This window comes from Echeneis naucrates, chromosome 11, assembly GCF_900963305.1.
Source record: "Echeneis naucrates chromosome 11, fEcheNa1.1, whole genome shotgun sequence".
NCBI lineage: Eukaryota > Metazoa > Chordata > Actinopteri > Carangiformes > Echeneidae > Echeneis > Echeneis naucrates.
In genome coordinates, this window is record NC_042521.1 from 10,354,863 (window position 1) to 10,375,589 (window position 20,727).

Below are 20,727 nucleotides of genomic sequence, written 5' to 3' on the forward strand. Positions count from 1 at the left end.
ACACTTGTAGGCCTGAGCGCTTTACACACCCAGTTTAGACACACTGGAAGCGTAGTGCTCCACCTGAGACGTTTCATTTATTTATTTATTTGTTTGTTTTTTGGATTCAAGAACTCAGAAAGCTCAGGGCTGTCCATATCAGGCAATGACTGTCAGAGCTGCAAGGAAATCCATCCGTACAATAGCTGCTGTTTTGAAGTGGACGCCCTCAGAACTATCCTTGAAACAGCTTATCATCGTCCTTCACAGCCTAAAGAGGATATCTACCTATTTACAGGGAGCATTTTAGGAGTTGAATGGTGACATTTATACATTCACACATTACAGGAACATACAAGTCCTTTTACAACAGAGCCAAGGTGGTTTTCGAATGTGAGGCAGGACTCAGAGAGCATTTTAATGAAATAGAGAGGATTTCTTTGATAGGCCTATTGATCAGTCCCTTTGTACAGCTCCGACCCTTTGTACTGCTGGGTCACAGAGAAATATAAAAAAAATCCTCTGGTTATCAAAACAGAAAACATATTTGTGCACAGTGTAACTACCATTTCCCACTGAGCGGCAATTTTTTAGGAAGGAGCCACAAAAAACAGACTATAAATTTCATAGTCGGCTGAGACACCAATAACCAATTACCTGACTGATCGCCTCAGACAGGCCAGGACCAATATAAAATTCAATGGTCCAGTTAAAATGAGCAAATGGTGGCATTTAATTGGACGATCCCTGTAATTAAAATTGATGCTTGAAGCTCTGTCGTGTAACCGTTTCTGTATGTGTTACTGACTCCAAAGTCCTGCCATAGCTATTATTGTGACCTATGTCAGTTTGATCTGAAGGTGCATGGCTAAATCATGAGTCAGAGAAGTGCGTGCATCCCAGTCGACCGAATGTGGTCTAAATTATTCAATTCCCCCTCACTCTGCATTCACTGAATCATACTCACTTCTGAGAAACTTCATTTGAACAAATCTCAACACTAATTACAACCCCCATATATTCTGCTTCACACCACAGCGAAAGTTTAAGACCCCCCAATACCCATTTGACTTGACTTTAAATGTTTCTTTTTGTGATTTGTATTTTCTTCATCCCCTCATTTTAATACTTGATTTGTTGGCTTTGTAAAGCACTTAAAATTTATGCTCTTCTGCTTATGTGGTCATGCTTAGGCTCAGGATTTATTGGGATCTAAATCCAGCTTTCACTGTGTGCATCTTTGGGATGTGTTCCTCTCTATTGTCACAGAGACATTAAATTTGAAAACAACTTGGTTTCTTGGCGACAGAACTTGAGAGAAAATGACAACTTTCAGACATCATCAGAGGGGCTGATGTCTCCGGAGCGTTTCCAAGTTCATAGCAGTTACAAACTGAGCCTTTGTGTTTGGGCCTGGAAGCGCAGAGCTCCACACGCACCATTTAACTGATAGGAAGCCCTGGAGACCAAACAGCCTGACTATCGACAAGCTGCTGTTGGATTTCAAACTCCCAAGGTAGCGTGTGATGAAAGATGAGGTTAGTTGGAGGCAGGGGGGAGAAGGAAGGGAAGCATCATCTATCCCAACTCAATCGAAAATGACTCTGGCCTTTGCGGGAGGGGTTTGAAGGATGGGGTTGGGTAGAAGGATTCCTTGCCCGGGGAGGTGTGTGTGCACAGAATGTGTGTGTGGCGTCCTTGCTGCAAGATGAACTAGAAGTGGAAGTGTACATGAGATTAGGTAGTCATTCCATCTGCTATATTTATCATCTAGGAAACTCATTATTACAGCAATTCGGAGCATCAGGTAAACAGACTGAAAAATCACATGATCACATCACAAAGTCATTTCTGAGTTCATGTGATGAAAAGTGTACTTGTACTCAAGTTATTTCACAGGAAAGCTTTTAGTGAGTTGATAAATGCACATACAGTCGTGGTGAGGACATCTCTGGAGCCTAGGTGCTTTTACTGCTTACCCATCAACTGCTAAAAGAGTATAGCATGGTCCTTCACAGATTCTTTCATCGAATCAAGGCTATCACTTCAACAATACATTTTCATTTGCTGAGTTATTTCCTTTGTGAAAGCTTGCAGCTTGACAGAATTCTAACTTCTGTTAATCAGACTGGCTTAGGAAACTCACCCTGCTGTTTTTCTCCAATTAACTTAACAGTGAAGTAACAAAGGATGATGCAACTGCAGCGTCACCTCACCATCACTCCATTTACAATGAAAAGAAAAGAAAAGTGAAAACTATGAAAGAAGTATTTCTGAAATCTGATCTAGCAGTTAGAGGGTCAGTTTAATGTTGCGTAACATACTGGACTGAAAGGAGAGTACCTGCAGAAAAAATTAGGAATCAAGGACTGACTCACTTACACATACCACACCTTTCCAATGCTGGTCAAAGCCACGAGCAGCGGGGAGAACAAATTATCACTGTGTAAGCAGCGACTTGGACATGGGTTGGCTTGTAGCTTGTGTTGGTCTATTTGTGTTTGACACCATAAGATAATTATTATTTGTTTGACAAAGGAGGAAAAAGGCAGCCAGCATCTGTTGACTGCATAAACTGATGCCCAACTGAATACACAACAAACAGTATCTGTTATAAAACACCTCACTACTATCACGGTCTGGCCAGGCACACAAATATATTTCCTGTGTGAGCTGACTTAACATTAGCCAGCTTACAGGATGTTTTTCATCCTCATCCAGACTCCAATGAGCTCCAAATAAAGATGTACATGCCTAATCAGTGACTCAGCCAATGGAGGCAGTTGGATTTCAGAGTGTGTGTGAGAGAGAGAAACAATTCAAAATCTAAAAAGCCCTCAAGATGTACACAGGTCCCTATTTCAATTTGCACTCTTGTAAATGAAACCCTTAAATGTGACCAGGACTGACATTTGCATGTAGGTGTCATCCGAGTAGGTGACAGAAGATGAAAAAATTATCATCACAGTTGTAACTGAGAGTGAGCTGTGAGACTGTGGCTACACAACAGAAAGTCAGTGACGTGGGACCTCACTTAAAATAACAGAAACTCCATCTAAAAAGATTTATTATTTTTATCCTCACTTTCATCACCTATTACATTTTGCTGTGCGATGGAAAAACAACTGCTCTACACGGCGTTACTGCTTGGTAGTGGGTTAGAATATCTGGTGCAAAACAGCATCAATTAAAAAAAAACTTGCTGCAATTTTGTAAAATGTTCCTGGGTATGTCTCAGCTGGGTCCATCAACATCACATCATATTAAGTTTGCAAGTGTTTAAAGGATTGTGTGCATAAAGGCATCATCCTACATTTGTCACTTTCACAGTTTGAATGCACATGAAACCCAAAACTGGGTGAAAGTTGGTGTGTGGAGGGAACAGGGACAAAGTGTTTTTATTCAGCTAAACCTCCCACATACTTTGTTGAAGTCTTCACTTGTGGCTCTCATCTCCTTCCAGGTCTTGTTGAGCAGCTGGATGGAGATACAGAAGAATTCCTCAAAGGAGCGATCGTGGGTGAAGAACATGGGGTGGAAGTCATGGCAGTTTTCACTGGCTGCGGGCACAAGACAGAACGACTGTCAACTACAGCAGAAAGCTGATACCTCTGATGGAGACCACTGCATGCTTGCTATTGTATTTGTAAATGATTCATATCTAAGTGTAATTACTTGCAGTCAGTACCATTAATAATGACTAAACAGTTTAATTCTTGGGAAATTAAAAGAATAAATCAATTCTGTTGGGTTTAATTCACTGCAGGACATAAGGAATGAGTCCATGAACAAGCTAAGGAGTTGCGATCACGTTAGACATGCTGGTTGTAACTATAACAGTGAATGGTGGAGGAGTTTTAGATACTACAGAAAAACAGCAAAGTGACTTTTAGGGAAAGTGAGATGTAGCAAATATACATGTGAAGTGGATTTTTGGCTGCATGCATTTGCCATTCTTGCACTTGTCCACCTTTAAGCAGAATTTTAAAAAAAAAAAAAAAATCCCAAAGATCGACCTTGACTCCTGAACAGTGCACCTGTACATATACCTACACATTAATAAGAAACCAGCCCCTCACCTCACCTCACCCCACATACACACACAAGCAAATACCACAAAGGCCACAGATGAAGTCATTATATAACTGCTGCTAAAAGGTTGTGAATTACATTTATATTGGCAAATGTGCTTGATAATCAAACAAGATCATTTGACCCTTAAGCTTTAAAGAATAATCAATCAGGTGCGTGGATACTAAATTCATATTCTAAATATGTCAGTCTCAAGAAGATAAGGACTGCAGAGTAATATGAGATGACAGACCTGTCATGGGAGATAATATAACTGGCCTGCGAGGGATTTTCCGAGGCTTCATTAGACACATGGCAAAGGGTTGATGTGTTTGTTATTGGATGAAACCTGCTACAATAAAGCAAGACTGCGTGGTAATGAAAGTTTAGGCCCTCATCAACTTCTAACACAAAATAACCCTCTGAGACAGATTGTGTCGTACACTGTTCCAGCTGAATTAAAGTGCGATTTTTCATTTTCTTTCTTTATTGGCCATCTACAATGGCATTTCAATCCCCACTATTTCTTTGAGGGTGTGTTAGAAACCAAAATAAGAGAAAAAGGGAAGCCAGTGCTCTTGAGTGTACTGACCATATTAACCAAGAGGTACAATAAGAAGGCTTGACATTAATTTAAAGTAAATTTGTCATCCTATTGTCTTGCTGAGATGAATGCTGTGCCTTGTGCCAAAGGTTGGTTCATTTAAAGACTTTCTGAGCAAAGCAGCAGGGGCACCCGCCTACCATGAGCAGCCATGAAATTGGATGAAAGAGGTCAGGCAGCAATTGAAACTTCACAGCCACGGGTACAGCGACCTGAGCCTTGATTTGGAGCGATGGATGGGAGATTGAAGGAAGAGCGAGGAGAAGAAATCCAAAGGGAGGTGCCACTGGTGTGGATAGTCAATCAAGAAACTAATGGAAGTGAGCCAAAACAAAATTCTGACTGGCTGCTAAGTCAACACTACACTAACCCTCAGGGACAGAAAAGAAAAATGGGAAGAAATGAAAATGGGTAAATTCAAGAGGGGAAAAAAAACAAAAAACAAAACAAACAAACAACACACTTCCTCAATCAAATACCTTGTTCAGCTGGCTAGCAAAACCTCTTATTAGGGTTGAGGTTTCGAGTGACCTCTGAGCTAAATGAAATGTTTATTGATAGGCTCAACAGAGCCCTGAGGTGGCAAGGTGAGTAGAATTACATGTCAAGACTTATTTGGGAGATATAGACAATGAGCAGTCTCGTGGCTCTGCAGAGATTTCTCCATCCAGAGATTTTGCGAGGCCTGCTGAGTTGCAGGCAGTTTTATTACGTCTTGCAGGGCTCAGCAGGACCTACAACAGCACAACAATGAGGCAAACACACATTATGGTGCATTGATGCTCAAAATAGTTTGCAAACCATTTTCTGCATTAGAATACCCGTATTGCAACCTAACCCAAATGGCTACAAAGTGTGGATCATTGAATATTTCATCAAACAAATCAAACAATTTCACCCACGCTGAGGAAATAATTTAACAGAGGCAATCTGGACGCAGCTGCTCAGCCTTTTTGCAGGCTCCAAAGAAGAAAACACTGAGTAGTGAGTATGTGGATGGTGTTTTCCATCTTTAATTCCACTCCACCACACTAGATTTCATACCACCCAGATGTTAGAATTTTACTCTCAAGGGTACATATACAAAGAGCCCCAAGTTTTATTTTGGTTCATTAAATGGGGATGTATACACTCTTCAAGTAAGTAGTTAACCACTATCTATTTTAAATTGAATGCAATCAAATACTGAGCAAAAAATAAGTCTCACTTAATGGACCGGCACTATATTTGACTGAGCCTTCAGGCATTACCAATTGTTTGAATATATTGTCTGGATCTCTCAAATGAAAAGTCCACAAACAGGGACACAAATCAACAATGTGGTACTTCCTTTTTTGGAGTTGCAGTTGCTTTCCAGCTAGCTGAAATGTCACAGCTGAATCATTCTCAACACTGAACAAATGCACTTAAAACATTATCTGCCTTAACAGAGATGGCACTGACTGAGTGCAAAGTCATGTTCCTGTGATTAGGTAACTATTACTTTAAGACTGGCTTTCCACAAACTGGCCATTTTTTTTTTTTTTTTTAAACCAGTGCAATGCAGCGTTATAGTGACTAGTCCTGAGGCTAAACGTGTGCTACACGATAAAATACTCAGTCAAACAACACACTGACTAATGAGGCTTTGCAGCAAGACAGAGAGAAAATACAAACCCAGCACATTTGCCCCAAATTGTTCGGGTATACCCGACCTAAATCTGAGGTCTCCATATAAAGGGCAAAAGAGATGAAACATGCCATATGACTCGTGAATAGAAAGAATATATACATGAGAAATATTTCATTTCTATTAATTACAATTACTGGTATTATTAGTGTTGAACAAAAACTGTGCTTGAAATCATCATATTTACTGTCTGCATGTTAATTGAGTGTCTGAAATCTACATCAACTACATGGCACGATAAAGAACTTTGACAATGACACTGAAAAATTTGTGTCCATGATATGTACTGTACTTTCTGACTAATAATGTCGGTACAAACTGATGTTGAGGGCATCACTACAGTTTCTTCCTCGGGTGGTCTGTTTTATGAAGTCATCTTGTCTGTTTCTATTGTTGCTCTTACCTTGTGAAAATAGCAGATGTTTGTGGATATTAGAAGCTACACCTGCCATGACTTGTGCTTCTTAGGCTGCTAAAATTGCTATGAAATGGGGGTCATAATTGGTCAAAACCGGACATGGAAAACCACTTTAACTCCCTTCCTCTCACTGAGACACAGCATTCTCTGCCAAAGACAGGCTAACATGGTCACAGAAATGGGTGGACTGCCGGGCACATCAAACGCCTGAGGAGTGTGACACACTGTGAAAGAGTCACACAGCTGGGGGCATTCACACGCACACACGCACACACACACACACACACAAATGCACATGACCTCACATGCACACATTTGTCCAGTGAACTGTCTGTAGTTGGATCAAATGCTATGAAGTAGCAGAGTAGGCATGAATTTTATACTCTCTTTATATGGGTCCACAGCAGATGGTCTAGATGCATGGAAAGTGGGCTGTTATGGCTTTTCTTTGTCCTGCATGCTTTTCAGCCATCTGCACAGCCAGATGTGCCTTCCATGTACCACCCATGAACTAGGTAACCAGACACTGCAATAACCGTTTGAGGAAATGCTGTACCATTCGCTCACATGAAAGGAAAAAAATAAAAATAAAAAATCCAATACTTAACATTTCTGTTGTAGCATTTTATACTGATATGTCTCCAGTAAAGAAAAGTAAGAACAATGTCAATGTTCTGTAAATTGGCATGTCAGCAGAATGAGTGCTCTTAGACCATCATCAGTTCTAAGGGCATTACTATTGTGTTTCATTTTGAGGCAACTTTGCAGCAATCTTGCGAACTGGTTCATGACACATAGTTCCCATATTAATATCCAGGATTGAAAAAGAAGAAGTGAAAGGTTGTTTTTTTTGCTTCAGTAGCTCATGATTATGATCAGAGCTGTGAGTTTATGAAGTGAATGCATCATAAGCTCTGTAGGCAGGGTGAAGTTCCAGGTCATTGGTTTCCGACAAATTAGACACTGGTACAGTGATGTTCCACAACATCACACAATGTCATCATGAAGGCAAGACACCTCACAGAGTGCAGACAGTTCTCTCCTCTCAGTGTTCTCTAAGTTTTCCTCGATCCATCTACAGCGATGTGAGTCGCTGAGCTGAGGTCATATGTCACTTAGCCGCCCAAGGTGAAAGTGTGACTGTTTATGTGCATTTGTGTATATGTGAACACACGTGTGAGTGTGGGACAGCCGTTGCCTGTCATGATCTTATCTGAGACCATTCAATGTGAAGACTTTGAGGGCTCAATGACGTCAAATAAGAGCTAATTGCTCAAGTGGGCACCACACAGACACAGTGCGCTAAAAGTGTCTGTCTGTGCAGATGTGAGTTTGTGAATGCGTGAGTGAGAGAGATGTGTGGGCTGAATGCCACTTGGACATCGGTTAAGATCCAGTGTGTATTTGTTTGAATGTGTGTGCACACAAAGTAAACAAAACAACCCTCAGAGTCACCTTGCAGTGATGCCACATGATGAACAGACACAGCAAAAAAAAAGTGTCATCCTCATTCTAATTACAATACCAGCATGCCCTGATGCCCAGCTGTGACAAGGGGAGAGTGTGTGTGTGTGTCCAGCAAGCAGAGTCAGCACCAACTTTGCAAGTCCGGGCAGTGTTTGTGTATTTGCAGGATGCCAAGACAGCAGGTACACAGATATGATGAGATGCAAAGTGGGGCTGGCTGGGTGACAAAGCAGGTTGTTTACTTCTCATGATTAAAATAACAATGCCGAAATGCCAGTTGGCAAATCAAATCAAACTATTTCTGGTCATTTTACTGACTGAACTGCTCTAATTGGGAAGAAAACACACATGTGAATACTGCGGCCTTCATGTGTTAGCCATATGCTAACAAAAAGACTTTGTGTTGTAACAATTATAAGGATTGGGTCGAATTCAAAAATTCTCAGATATTTATGACAAAATTATATAAAAGTCCAACATGGCTTTGCTGTGGCGTCAAAAACAGATTTCTACAGAATTTCTTCATGTGTACACACCTGGTGAGCAGGTTGTCATGAAATGAGGCACCATCTTGGAATACTTCATGTAGCTCTAATGTAATTGACTCAATTATAACCCTGAGTGATAGTTAAAAGCTTAGTTCAGCAGGGAAACTATTTAGCTTCAAAGCTCAACCCAAGTTAACCCTTGAAAATGTTTTTTTTTTTTTTTTTAAATAATGGTTATTGAATTTGGAGTCTGCCACATAATGAATGGGGTTATATAAAGTTTAGGCCACACCAACAGGGCTGTCTGGTTGCATTTATCATGAAATAAAGATGCAGAGAAAAATAGGTCAATTCAATGGTCCAAGTCTCTTCTTAGAAATGTGAGGGGAAAATAATAAGCATAGGGAAAACTGTAAAACACTGTACATTATATTTGTCCACAGAGCTGGATTAGATTTTTTATTTACTTCAAGTAAAAGGGAAGAAGAGAAACATATGAAGAACCTTGGCTGGATAAGTATGAAATGTCAAAGCTTACTTCTTGTGATTTCTAATTACATAACTAAACCATTTTAGTATGCAGAGTCCCCAACAATGGTCAAGACACATTAGAGGACAGAAGGAAAGCGAGGCACAGCAGGACAGCAGATGGGGAGAGGAGACAAGGAGACGGGGGGAGACATGCAGCAAACCCATCAGTGCTCTGGATGCAAACAGACATCCAACAAAATTAGCAATACATCTGCTTTCCCAGACACCTCATATCCTCACAAATGCAACAAGGCTTGTTCATCCATATTTAGTCAGGAATGCATTTATAACATATATAAAAAACAACTTGTATCTTAAACTATAGCAGACATTCTGCCGGATTCTTGTGCGTGGAAATCTCAGATCAGACGTGGTGATTCATGCTCACGGAAACACACTCACACAGACACAGACAGACACACACACACACACAAGCTGTCTGACTTTTCCCAAATGCTGAAACAGAACTGTTTAATCATGACAAAACAACATAAAAAGCTCTCCAATTTCAACGCACATATGTGCCCATGCACACACGGAAGCACAGGCACAATGAATAAATCCTAATTATACTTCCAGAACTTCTGGACAATTTTACAGTTTCACAATGGGCAAATCTATGTACTAAAAAAGTGGAAATGTAAGTGTCATGATCATTTTGAGAATGGGAAGTGTAAAATAAAGCAGGTACTCCCCCTTATTGACTGTGGGAAGGTTCTTGCTTGTCTGATATCTCTCTTGTCACAGCTTGTTGGTGAGAGAGAACGATGTTTTGGTTCTTTGAAAGAAGAAACATGCACAGAAAATGTCTTACGGTGTAAATGGTGGTAACATGTTGGTGAGAAGTTTATGGTAAAAATTAATGTTGTCACAAAGTGGGTGGGTTTGATTAACTGCACCACTTCAGCCCACCAAAGGTTGCAGAGATGTGACGGGACAGGAAAAACTAGAAAACTATAAAGCCAATCTGTCAGGTTTCTTGGAATTTGTGCCATCTAGAAAACCTTTTTCTGTTGGTTGCCTGAGGCTTTGGTGTGAAAAATCCTCAAGAACACTCTCTTCCTTTAACACAAGGCCAAAACTGACAACGGAAGTGTTAAGTGGCTGTCGACTGCCAAATAGACGCTCATGTCACAACTTGAGAGATGCTTGGGATTCCACGCCTGGCCTTTGCTCCACTTACCATCATTCACTCTGCTCATGATTCATAGAGGGAGACTTATGGGAGGGATTATCAAATACAACCTTGAGACTTAACAAGTCATTTCCAACGGGGTCAGGCTTTCCAAACTAATGGCCAGGAACACGGATGGCAGCATACTAATGCTTCAAAATAAATTCTCATTCTGCTGATACCTCGCTGGTGGCGGACAGAAGCGTCTCCTGAAAACTATAACTAACACAGGATACCAACATAAGAAATATGTATTTAGTGCACTATAATTGACCACCATTCCTTCATGTTTCATAAAACCTACACAATCCTCTTGTAATATACAAACAAATGTGGAAAATTGAGACAAAATTTAACAAGTGACTCCTTGGAAAGTCATATTCTTGCCTCCGACCGCTGCTAATGTATCATTTTAATTACTAGATGATGTAATGACTTGCCAGCATGTGAGGAAAATATGTCTCAGTGGGTCAGAAATGTAATTATTCCAACTGAAGGGATAATATCCTCCGAATCTTTTGGGTTTCAAACACTAACCCGTGGAGGCCTGAGAGGGGGATGCAAACTGAATATGCGGAAATACAAGAGAAATGCTTGAATTCATACTGGTCACACCTTATGACAGTATGAAAATGATCTAAATGTAAAGAAATGACATAAATAAAGAAAAATCTTAAATCTTAAATTGATAAGGAATAAATACTGATCCCATATAATATAGAAAGAGATCAAAGTCTTTCAGCATTTGATTTCAATTCTTACCAATTTACACTGAAAATATACAATGTAATATAATGTAGTATTATATAAAACAGTATTGTACAGTCAGTCAGTTTAATCCTATCTGATTTATTTTCATTTTATCTGTTATCTCCATTTTACTCCTTAGACTTTCATTTTGACCATGGCTGTGTATAGAGGATGTTTCAGTGCGTATGCTAAAACTGTTTCCCAAACTCTGACACTGTGTGCCAGTCCAAGCTCATCACAGCATTTCAAACTCACATTGTGATTTTTCTCAGGGGTTAAAGGTGTATGTGGGTGTATGAGTTGATACACTATTGTTTTTACAGCGGCACAGCAGGTTACTCTGGAGTGTCATTACAGTGGGAGTTGTCCAGGTAATCACTGTGGATGACTCTGAATCACCCGCTGCATTTGGACTTACTGTGTACTGAAGTGACACGCACCCAAAGACACACATATAAACCTGTAGAGTGACTAGGCACTGATATTTGACTTGTGTTACCTGTGACGCAAAACAGCATGAAGACTCACTTTGGTAAGGGCTGTTCCTGTCCTTCCTTTAGATATTCTTGCAATGAGAGTGGTAATGATTGAGAAACCAGGGCTCTTTAGGCAATATGAAATGTATAACTAACAGTCACTAATTCCCCTTTTTTAGGAAAACTAAAAAACAATCCTACAGCTAAGGCACCAAAAATCAGGAATCAAAATACCCGTTTCCAGCAGGAGATTGTTGTTCATACAATTTTTCACCGCAAGTCATGTCTCATCTCCGCACAGCCCACTATCAATAAAAGCCACTTAAGTATCCACCAAATTATTCTTACTAGAGAAACTCTGCTAGGCTTGAGATCATTTACTTGTGCTCAAAAGGGGGCGATACTCCTTTAAAACAACAACGAAATCCCTCCAAGCATTCCAGTAACGCATTGTGATGCTCGTCAGGAACTGTCCGCGGTGCTGAATATGGCCTTTTGTTCCGACCTTGGACAAGCTCTCAGTGATGGAAGAGACAGCTAGGAAATATAAGAACGTGCCATGAGACCATCAGTCAGAATCTGTCCAGACCTGCCTCTATGCGTTTGTGTTTTGGCTATTTAATTCCTTTTCCAGTTTCATTTGTGAAGCTGCTGGCATGTGTGTGTGTGTGTGTGTGTGTGTGTGTGTGTGTGTCTGTGTGCGTGCGTGTGGCCATGCCCAGGCCTGACATAGCTCGCCACCCTGTTCTCCATCTCAGAAATGAGACGCCAGGCTATGAATCACCAAGTAGGGCCATTACTCCCCATGCCTAGCCCTTTCTAAATAACTTCATAAATATTCCATGGCCTGACTTAAACAGCAGAGTCGCAAAAGTCATGGTTTGCCGTCTTACTGATGCAGATTCCATTAAGCTGCGTGTTCCAGCAGAAACATGGTGGAACAATTAATCTTTTAAGATCTGAAGCAGGGTAACAACAAATACAAGAGTGGGAGATGGAAGCAGAAAGGTCATGAATTAATGGCTGTGGGTGAGAGAGAGAGAGACACTCTCAGAAGACAGGACAGCAAGAGTGACACCTGGATAGTGTTATGAATTATGTAGGATCAAGCACCTGACAGCTACTTCAACCAAACAAGCTCCCTTGCCTTCTAACTCCAGGCCAAATCTGCATAGCAATATCTATGCTATGAAAAGGGAAAATGTCAGATCAAAATAAGGATGGCATTAAATGTGTAAAGGGAATGGAAGAAAATCTGGCCTGAAAGAGCATTATCACTACTGTAAGAGCCCATTTTGACTGGGGTCTCAGTGGTTTATGAATGTAGGATGCTATTTAGGTTGCAGTGTACTTTTCCTCAAAGTCTCGGGATGGAGAAATACAGCCAGAGTACTGAAGCATGACAAAGGATTACAAGTTTGTGAGGGACAGACCCACGGGGATAAAAAAAGTCTCAAAGAAAGAAAGAAAAGTGAGAATTCTATGAACCATTATGTTGGAAAGAGAGCTTGAGGAGCAGAGCAGGGAAGAAAAACACCATCAATAGCTTCAGGGAAATTGAGAATCCTTTGGTGTTTTATCCTTTTGAGAAAACAAGAAGAGTGTCTGGCCTGTGCCACAGCCACACTGGCATTTCACATAGACCTGGAGAGTAAACGAGCCACTCAGATGCTGTCGCCGTCATAATTAATCTGTGTTCTATTTCTTCTGCCTTCATGGAGCATGGAGAGTGGGCCATTTAAAAACAAAAACTGAAATCAACAGGTTTTTATTTTTTTTTTATGAAGTTGGAGCCTTAGTGCCAGGTTTGAAAGGTTTTAAAAGAGTTTGTATTAATTTCGTCTTTAAATGAAGTTTTGGCAGCAGTGGGCTCTGCACAATGAAAGATTTACAGGTTACAGCTGCGCTGATGGCTATATCTCACATGCACTGTAGCTCACTGAGACTTAGTTGCTCACAGGGAAGGCTTTCAGGGTTTCACCTCACACCTTTCATTTTCAGTTTTATCCTTCATTCTATCTCACCTAAGGTAAGTGCATTCGTTTGTGCTATACGTCACAACTAAAGCAGCTTCATGCCAAGTAGACATAAGGACACCAATCTATACTGCCTTTAGGATAACAGAAAGCACACAGAGGGTGCTGTTCTTTCATTAGGTACACAGGTACACTGTGGCTCTGCATGATGAATTTTGAATGTGAATCCTCATCCATCTACTTAAGCCCAACTTTCTCACTTATGACTGATTACAATATTTCTTATTGTATTGCAATTTATTTTGAGACCTGACACTTCATTGTGGTTGCCCTTTCTCTTGATCAGTGTTTTGCAGCTGTCATTGCACCACTGGCTGCAGACAAACCAATCTAATTATATCTAATTATATCTATAGATTGACGTATATAGCTAGAAAGATCATCGTTTACTCAGTGTAGATGACTAACTGTTGCACATCTCCAGCCCACAGTTACTTACAATCCCAAGCAGTGGACTCACTCACTCGATTAACTTTACCATCCTTAGAACCACACTGGTACCTAAAACTGATGTAAGTATTCTACATCCAGTGAGTGGTCAATGCATTAAACGTTTCCCCACAGTGTGTGAACCTCCACAGCAAAGAAAAATAATCATCTTGAAATTCTTTTGCTATGCTTCAGGTTATGAAGGAAATAATGCACTCTGGTTTGTAATACTACTCTGATTCAAATATCACAACATTGAAACTGATACAGAGACACAGAGACTCCAACTAACATCCTCATTAGCGTCAGGTATTTCATCATTTCTCAGTTGAGAGGTCAGCTGATAATGACAGTCAGTGCAGGGTCAAGGCTCATTTCTCTCCTAGCTTCCAACCGGAAAATGTACAGTCATGGCCTTATATTATACACGTAGCACTCCTAATGACCAACAGTTATTCACAAAGCATTTATAACGCCTGCCCAGCCTACATTACATTCATCTTGCTCATACATTGATTAGTCTGCATTAATATAAAACGGGCTAATTGGCTGTGTATGAACATGTATTGGGTCTACTAAAAGAGAAATGCAGACTCTGACTAGGACGCTTCCCCCCATAAGAAGAAGATGCATGCAATACTCTGTGAATGTGAGTCTGAGCAAATATTTACTGAAGCTGTGACAGAGATGGATGAGAACATTAAGTTTGGGGACGAAGTAAATATGAATATAAATGTATAAAAATGCTGTTGCTCCTCTCCTGCACACTGTGTTTTCCTGCAGGGGATTTGTTTTATTTTATTCCCCTTACAAATATTGGCTTTTACTATGTGCCCATATATGACCTATTTGTGCATACAGGACTGTTGTTGTGTCTTTCACAGCATCCATAGACAAATTCTTCAGTTATGGGTTCACCTCACCAATTCTTGTGTGTCCCCACATTTTATATATATATGCACATAAACAACGTGCCACATCATAAATATTAGACGTAGGTTCAATCTCCTGGGCTAACAGTCTCAGCAAGGAGAGCATTATATAGCCACTTAGAACAGAAAGGTTTACAACTACAAGTCAAGGTCACAGCCATTATTTAACACTGACATTGGGTCCTGCAGGTAAATTTCTGTGTCATAACATAACATAACAGTGTCTTTATCGTCATGAAAATAGTAGAAAACAGTATTTGAAAAAGTGTAAAGAAAAACATTTTCATTCATAGCAAAGGGATTAAAAATATTGGGAAGAATTTGAAAGCTTGGTTGCACTCTCATCATAGCCAGTGAGTAAATGACGTGAAATGTGAAATTGCTCCTGCTCTACTTATTAGAACAAGTAAATCTCTCAGAAACAAAGTCTTATTCAAAATGATGGTCTGGAATTCATCCTAGGGATTTAGGCCTATTGCATAAGCTCTCAAGTCCGATTGCCTAATCTGCATTGTGATATGAACAAGGTTAAAGTGGTAAAATAAACTAAAAAGAAGCTTTTTTAATTCACTAAGAGCAATGGAAAAGGTGTAAGTAGGTAAACACAAACAGAGACTTAAGATACAAAAACCCACCATCTCAAATAAAAAGTTAAGCTCATTGTGTACATTGACACACCGCACAGCACCACACTAGACAAAATCTCTCTCTTATCCGAGACTAGAATCCACAACTCAGCCATCCTAGGTCTCTCCAGGTCAGGGCAACCACATTAGTACAATAAAAGGCTGCAGACAGCTTCTTTATGGCTAAAATAAAATATCTAGATCCATTTGCCATTGCTGACTGTGTGTTGAGCATTTGATGAGGCCAAGAAAGATGGTGTGCATTAGAGCACAGTCTGGCAGTGATAAGAGCATATTGAAAAAAAAAAAAAGACATAAAAATTACAATATGTTTAGAGATGCTAAGGGGAACTACTTGTGTTGAAACCCAGCCTGCTACCTTTATCAGTAACATTGGGAGCAGATTAGAGAATTCACGTTTACTTCCTCTGATTATTTTAAAGGCAGAAACTATGAAAACTATTCTTTCCATAAACTCTTTTTTCCCTCAGTGAAAAAAGAGGCAGAGGAAAAGGGCACATCAATTTAAAACTGAGCTAAAAATGCATGTCCCCCTTCCTGCAGGGAACAGCAGGGGTCAGCTGGGAGAGGAACTGGAACCAACTCACACATCTAAACAAGTAAAGACAAATGAAAAGGGCACATCAATGTGGACTGGATGTGGGCACAGCATCTCTTTTGCTGAACAGTGTGCCTCCATGAGGTGGTATATCAAGCTGAAAGGGACCCAATGGGGTGAGATGCATCACTAAATAATGAACACCTGGCAGCACAATTACTGAGCATAATGGTTGCTTTCATCTTAAGAGGGAAGGAACTGTAATTATGAAAATGTGTGTCCAAATGTTTGTATTTTTGTGCAAATATACGTGATATCTCACTCTGGAGATATAATAAACAAGGTAGAAGGTGTGCGTGTGTTGATGGAGACTTACGCAGTTCGCCCACTTTGAGGATCTCACAGAGCATCTTGGTCAGCTCAATGCTGCTGCGGCCAAAGGGACACTCATGCTTGTCTTCTCGACTGCTGTTTTCAAGGACAATCTAGAAAGACAGTCAAATAAGCCAGACAAGAATGTGATGTTTTAGGGAAATATACATTTTAAGGACAATAACAGTTGTACATACCAGTGTTGGAAAAAAAAAAAAAATTGGCTTCATATTAAGCCAACTCATTTTTACAGTAAAGCTTCTATGTGAGAAATTAAAGATAAGATATTCCTTTATTTGTCCCACAGTGGGGAAATTCACAGCAGCAAAAAATGGCATCAGTGAAAAGAAATATATGTGATATGTTGAATTTGGTGTCTTTCATCCCATTTATTCTGGGAGTATGCAGTGCACTCTGGAGCAATATTTTTCTGACAGTGCAACTGTAGCCAAAGACAAAGATGTTTATATCTTCCATCTTTGTCATTTTATATCAAAACAAACAATTTTGTTTACTTGGCAGAGGTATGCACGCTCAGAGCGCACTGTGCTTTTATATATGCATTAATTCACAATGGCACACACCATAATTTACACTATGGTTGAAAATATCAGTCATTATTGACACAATTTTACCCTCAAGACTACCCTTTGGAAGACAAAGGAATAAATGAAATATGTCGAGCGATAAAAAAAACAAAAACAAAAAACACTAATTATGTGGATGGTGGCAGCATGCCATAAATGAGTCCCAATCATTTTAGCGGCTGACAGTTTAATTTGGGAAATTGGAGGCTCTGCTCTCTGCCTCTCGTCCACTGATAAGGGCTGAGTCGGCACCACTCTTCGGCACTGTTCTTACGTTTCTCTGTATGTTTTCTTTATGTATATAAAGCACAGTGCATTGCCTTTGTGTATATAAATAAACTTGCCTTGCATTGCTTTACCAAGATAACTATTTTCTTATTTTCAAGTCAAAAGCAAAGTTACACCTCAACATGTGCATAGTCTTAACTAATACACACACCAATTGTATCACAAAACAAAAGCTGGATAGCAGCCACAAAACTGTTCTTAATAACGTGACTAAGCAAGTACATGCTCAAACACACGAATCACAAAGCTCATGAAAAACCATCTTCTTGGAAACGCACCAGTTTAACTAGTGTGTGATAAGTTGAGTAACTGATGTACCTGAAAACAATGTTGAGTGTCACGTAAAGATAACTGCTTTAGGTTATCTCACTGTTGCTCAGGAACTGACACTGAGAGGAATTGAATCTCTTTGAATCTCGTCTAATTTTTGCTGAAAAGAAAATTTGGGTGGGAGCCACAAACCACACACAGTTGGGTAGGGAGGAGAAACAACTGAACCGTCTGAGCTGATGCTTCAGTGTTTCGACTGCATGGGAAAGTATCTGTGCGTGCTTACCCTGATGTAGGCATCCTGGTGATGTCTGGCAAAGTACAACATGTTATCCAGAGCCAGCATGCCAGGAGGAATCTGGGTGAAATCCACGGCTGGATTCACATGGTTCTGAGAGACAGAGGAGTAGGAGCAGGGTGAGATATTTACCTCAACACATACTACCAAATATGATCTATGTGATCTCTGCTTTTCCCTGATCACAGTTACACTTGTGTTTTGGTGAAATTACTTTTAATCTTTAATCATCTTTAGCTTTTTCCAAAAGTAGTCTAATATACTTCAAACAAGGGGGGTAAACACATAAAATGCCTAAAGGAGCAAACTACCCAATTCACATTGTGGTATGTCAGTTCATAATGTTCATAACTGAGCCATTTTAATTTTTTTTTTTCTAATCAAACAAACTACTTGATCAGAGGTTTTCTGGTTTTCAGATAGATTGAAGGATAAAATACTCATCTGTAGGTGCAGACAATTAAAATGTCTTCTAAAAAACTTTGAACATTATATCCAAAATCACTGAATAATCATTGAATGATCGATAAATGCAGAATCATCAAGTTAGCTTGTCTTGCTCAATATTTTATTTTATTCTATTAATCTATTTTCTATACATGTCTGGTATTCACTGTGGGCAGCAAAAAATAATTTCATTGTACAGGGAAACATGTTTCTTTACTGTACATATGACAATAAACATTTTGAATCTTGAAAAGTGGACATTTTGGGTATTTTGGACACTGAGACAGTGTCTTTAAGCAGGTTTCAAGCCTCTGCAATTTGATTTTCAAAAGATAGAAAGGAGGAGAATTTGGTGACTGCCTGGACGTCACAGTGTTAAAATAACCTTAAACATCATCCATAATACCTAAATATTACATTCATCATGCAAAACTACTTGTGCTGTCACAGTCCATGACCACATTTAACAGTAACTAAAAAAGCAGGATTTGATTGCACTGGATACACGTGCAAACACACACTTCTGAAAGTCATTTAGCTTTTAAAGGTAATATAAGATGTTGACGAGGAAGGAAGCAGGAAGAGGAGGAAGGAAAACAGAGGATAAAAGAGTGATGGAAGACACTGAGATCTGGCTCATCAGCTTTGTAATTCTGCCCGACAAGAAGCAGACTTTAAGGCTTAAAACTGAAACTCAGGCATGTGTATCTGAAAAAAGTGGCTGACTGTCATATGGACTCAAGAAAAATATTCCCTAGTGTGCAACAATCCCTTCTTAAACAACTTGAGGGCATTACAAATAATCTCAGCATTGATAAGATCGATCTGGAGAATTGTGGCTTGTGGACATGTGTGTGTGTGTGTGTGTGTGTGTGTGTGTGTGTGTGTGTGTGAGAGAGTACACAGCGTGTTTGTGTGCCTGAAAGCTGTCTAGGATAGAAAACAGAGTGGGTTTTCTACACAGAGACAAGGTAGTCCAATTGGCCTTATCTTTACAGTACATAGTGCAGCAAAAATGTGGATGGGAAGAGCCCCCAAAATAAGCTCTGGGCTTAAAGCAAACCACAGCGGGTTTAGTTCATTCTTATGCTATAGTTAGACAGCTGCATTCACACACACACACAGAATATTAGGACATTACAAGTGATATAGGTTTAAAATCCCTGAGGAAGAAACACAGTATGTAATAAGATGGGTGAAATAAAGCGACAGCCAGTACATAGACAAACAGCCTCATCGTTCCTGGGATGCCTCAGCAGATACCCACATGCTTTAATCCGCACATTCTGAAGTGAAAGACAATCATATCCAATTAGCAGCAGTCCCCTGTGGACAAATGTGCTTTTCTTTTCTTTTTTTGATCTCTGTCTTGAGTCCTGACTGTGTTCACTGCTTGGAAGTCTGAGCCACAGAACAAACAGATTCATGAGTCCTCTGAAGTACAGACAAAAAAAAAAAAAAAACTTACAATAAAGCCAAGCTTCTTGTAGTCACGGGTGTACATGGACTTGCGCTTCTCAATGCTGCCGCTGTTATTTGGCTCACATTCCACATCGAAGGCAATTCTCCGCAGCTCAAAAATGATGTCCCTCTGAGCCTGCGCACGCAGAGAGGAATATTAAAGTGCTTTTCATAAATCCATCTGTCTTTTCTTCCATTCACCATTTTATAATTTAAGAATGCTTCAGCCTCATCTCCACTGTCTGGGGTCTTGCAGAGCCCAAGGCAGTCTGGCCAGCAGCCATGTCTTTCTACTGTTTTTATTACTTTGCCAAATCTACAATAACAGTTTCTTCTCTGTGAAATCTGGCCGGATAAGGCACAAACTGCCCACAAGCTGTTGAATAAAAGATTAATGATTTACTCCAGGCAGCTTAGTATGCGTGGCCATCCTGGTAGGGATCCCTCTACCTGCCCTGTACTTGGATTAAAAAAAAAAATAAATAAATAAATAAATATAAATAAATAAAATAACATTTTTTTTGGGGGGAGGGGGAATTTGTATGCCTACAGAGTTCAAGGTTTTTTGCACAATATAGGTTTTAGTCGCAGACGCATCCTGAATACTGAATTCTGCCTTCTTGCTTTAAAGGTCTGGTAATATTTTAGAATTGTTAATAAATCTAATGAGAAGACCAAAACTTGTCGTATTCATACTCATCATGAATTTTCTATGTAGCCTCAGTGCTACACCCTATCAGCCTGATATTGTGTTGGCCCCCACTTCAAATGGATAGGAAAGAGTGTCCGAATGTG

At 39.9% G+C, this 20,727-nt stretch overlaps 1 protein-coding gene across 3 annotated transcripts in view; it reads right to left on the minus strand.

The window, feature by feature from the left end:
- Positions 1-20,727, minus strand: part of elmo1 (engulfment and cell motility 1 (ced-12 homolog, C. elegans)) — a 69,470-nt gene that overhangs the window by 26,229 nt on the left and 22,514 nt on the right. For all 3 annotated transcript variants that reach the window (XM_029513692.1, XM_029513694.1, XM_029513693.1), the window contains 4 exons: positions 19,940-20,068; positions 18,013-18,117; positions 16,586-16,694; positions 3,403-3,539 (listed from right to left, as the gene is read on the minus strand). In XM_029513692.1, coding sequence (XP_029369552.1) covers positions 3,403-3,539; positions 16,586-16,694; positions 18,013-18,117; positions 19,940-20,068 — 480 coding nt within the window. The remainder of the gene's footprint in view (positions 1-3,402; positions 3,540-16,585; positions 16,695-18,012; positions 18,118-19,939; positions 20,069-20,727) is intronic.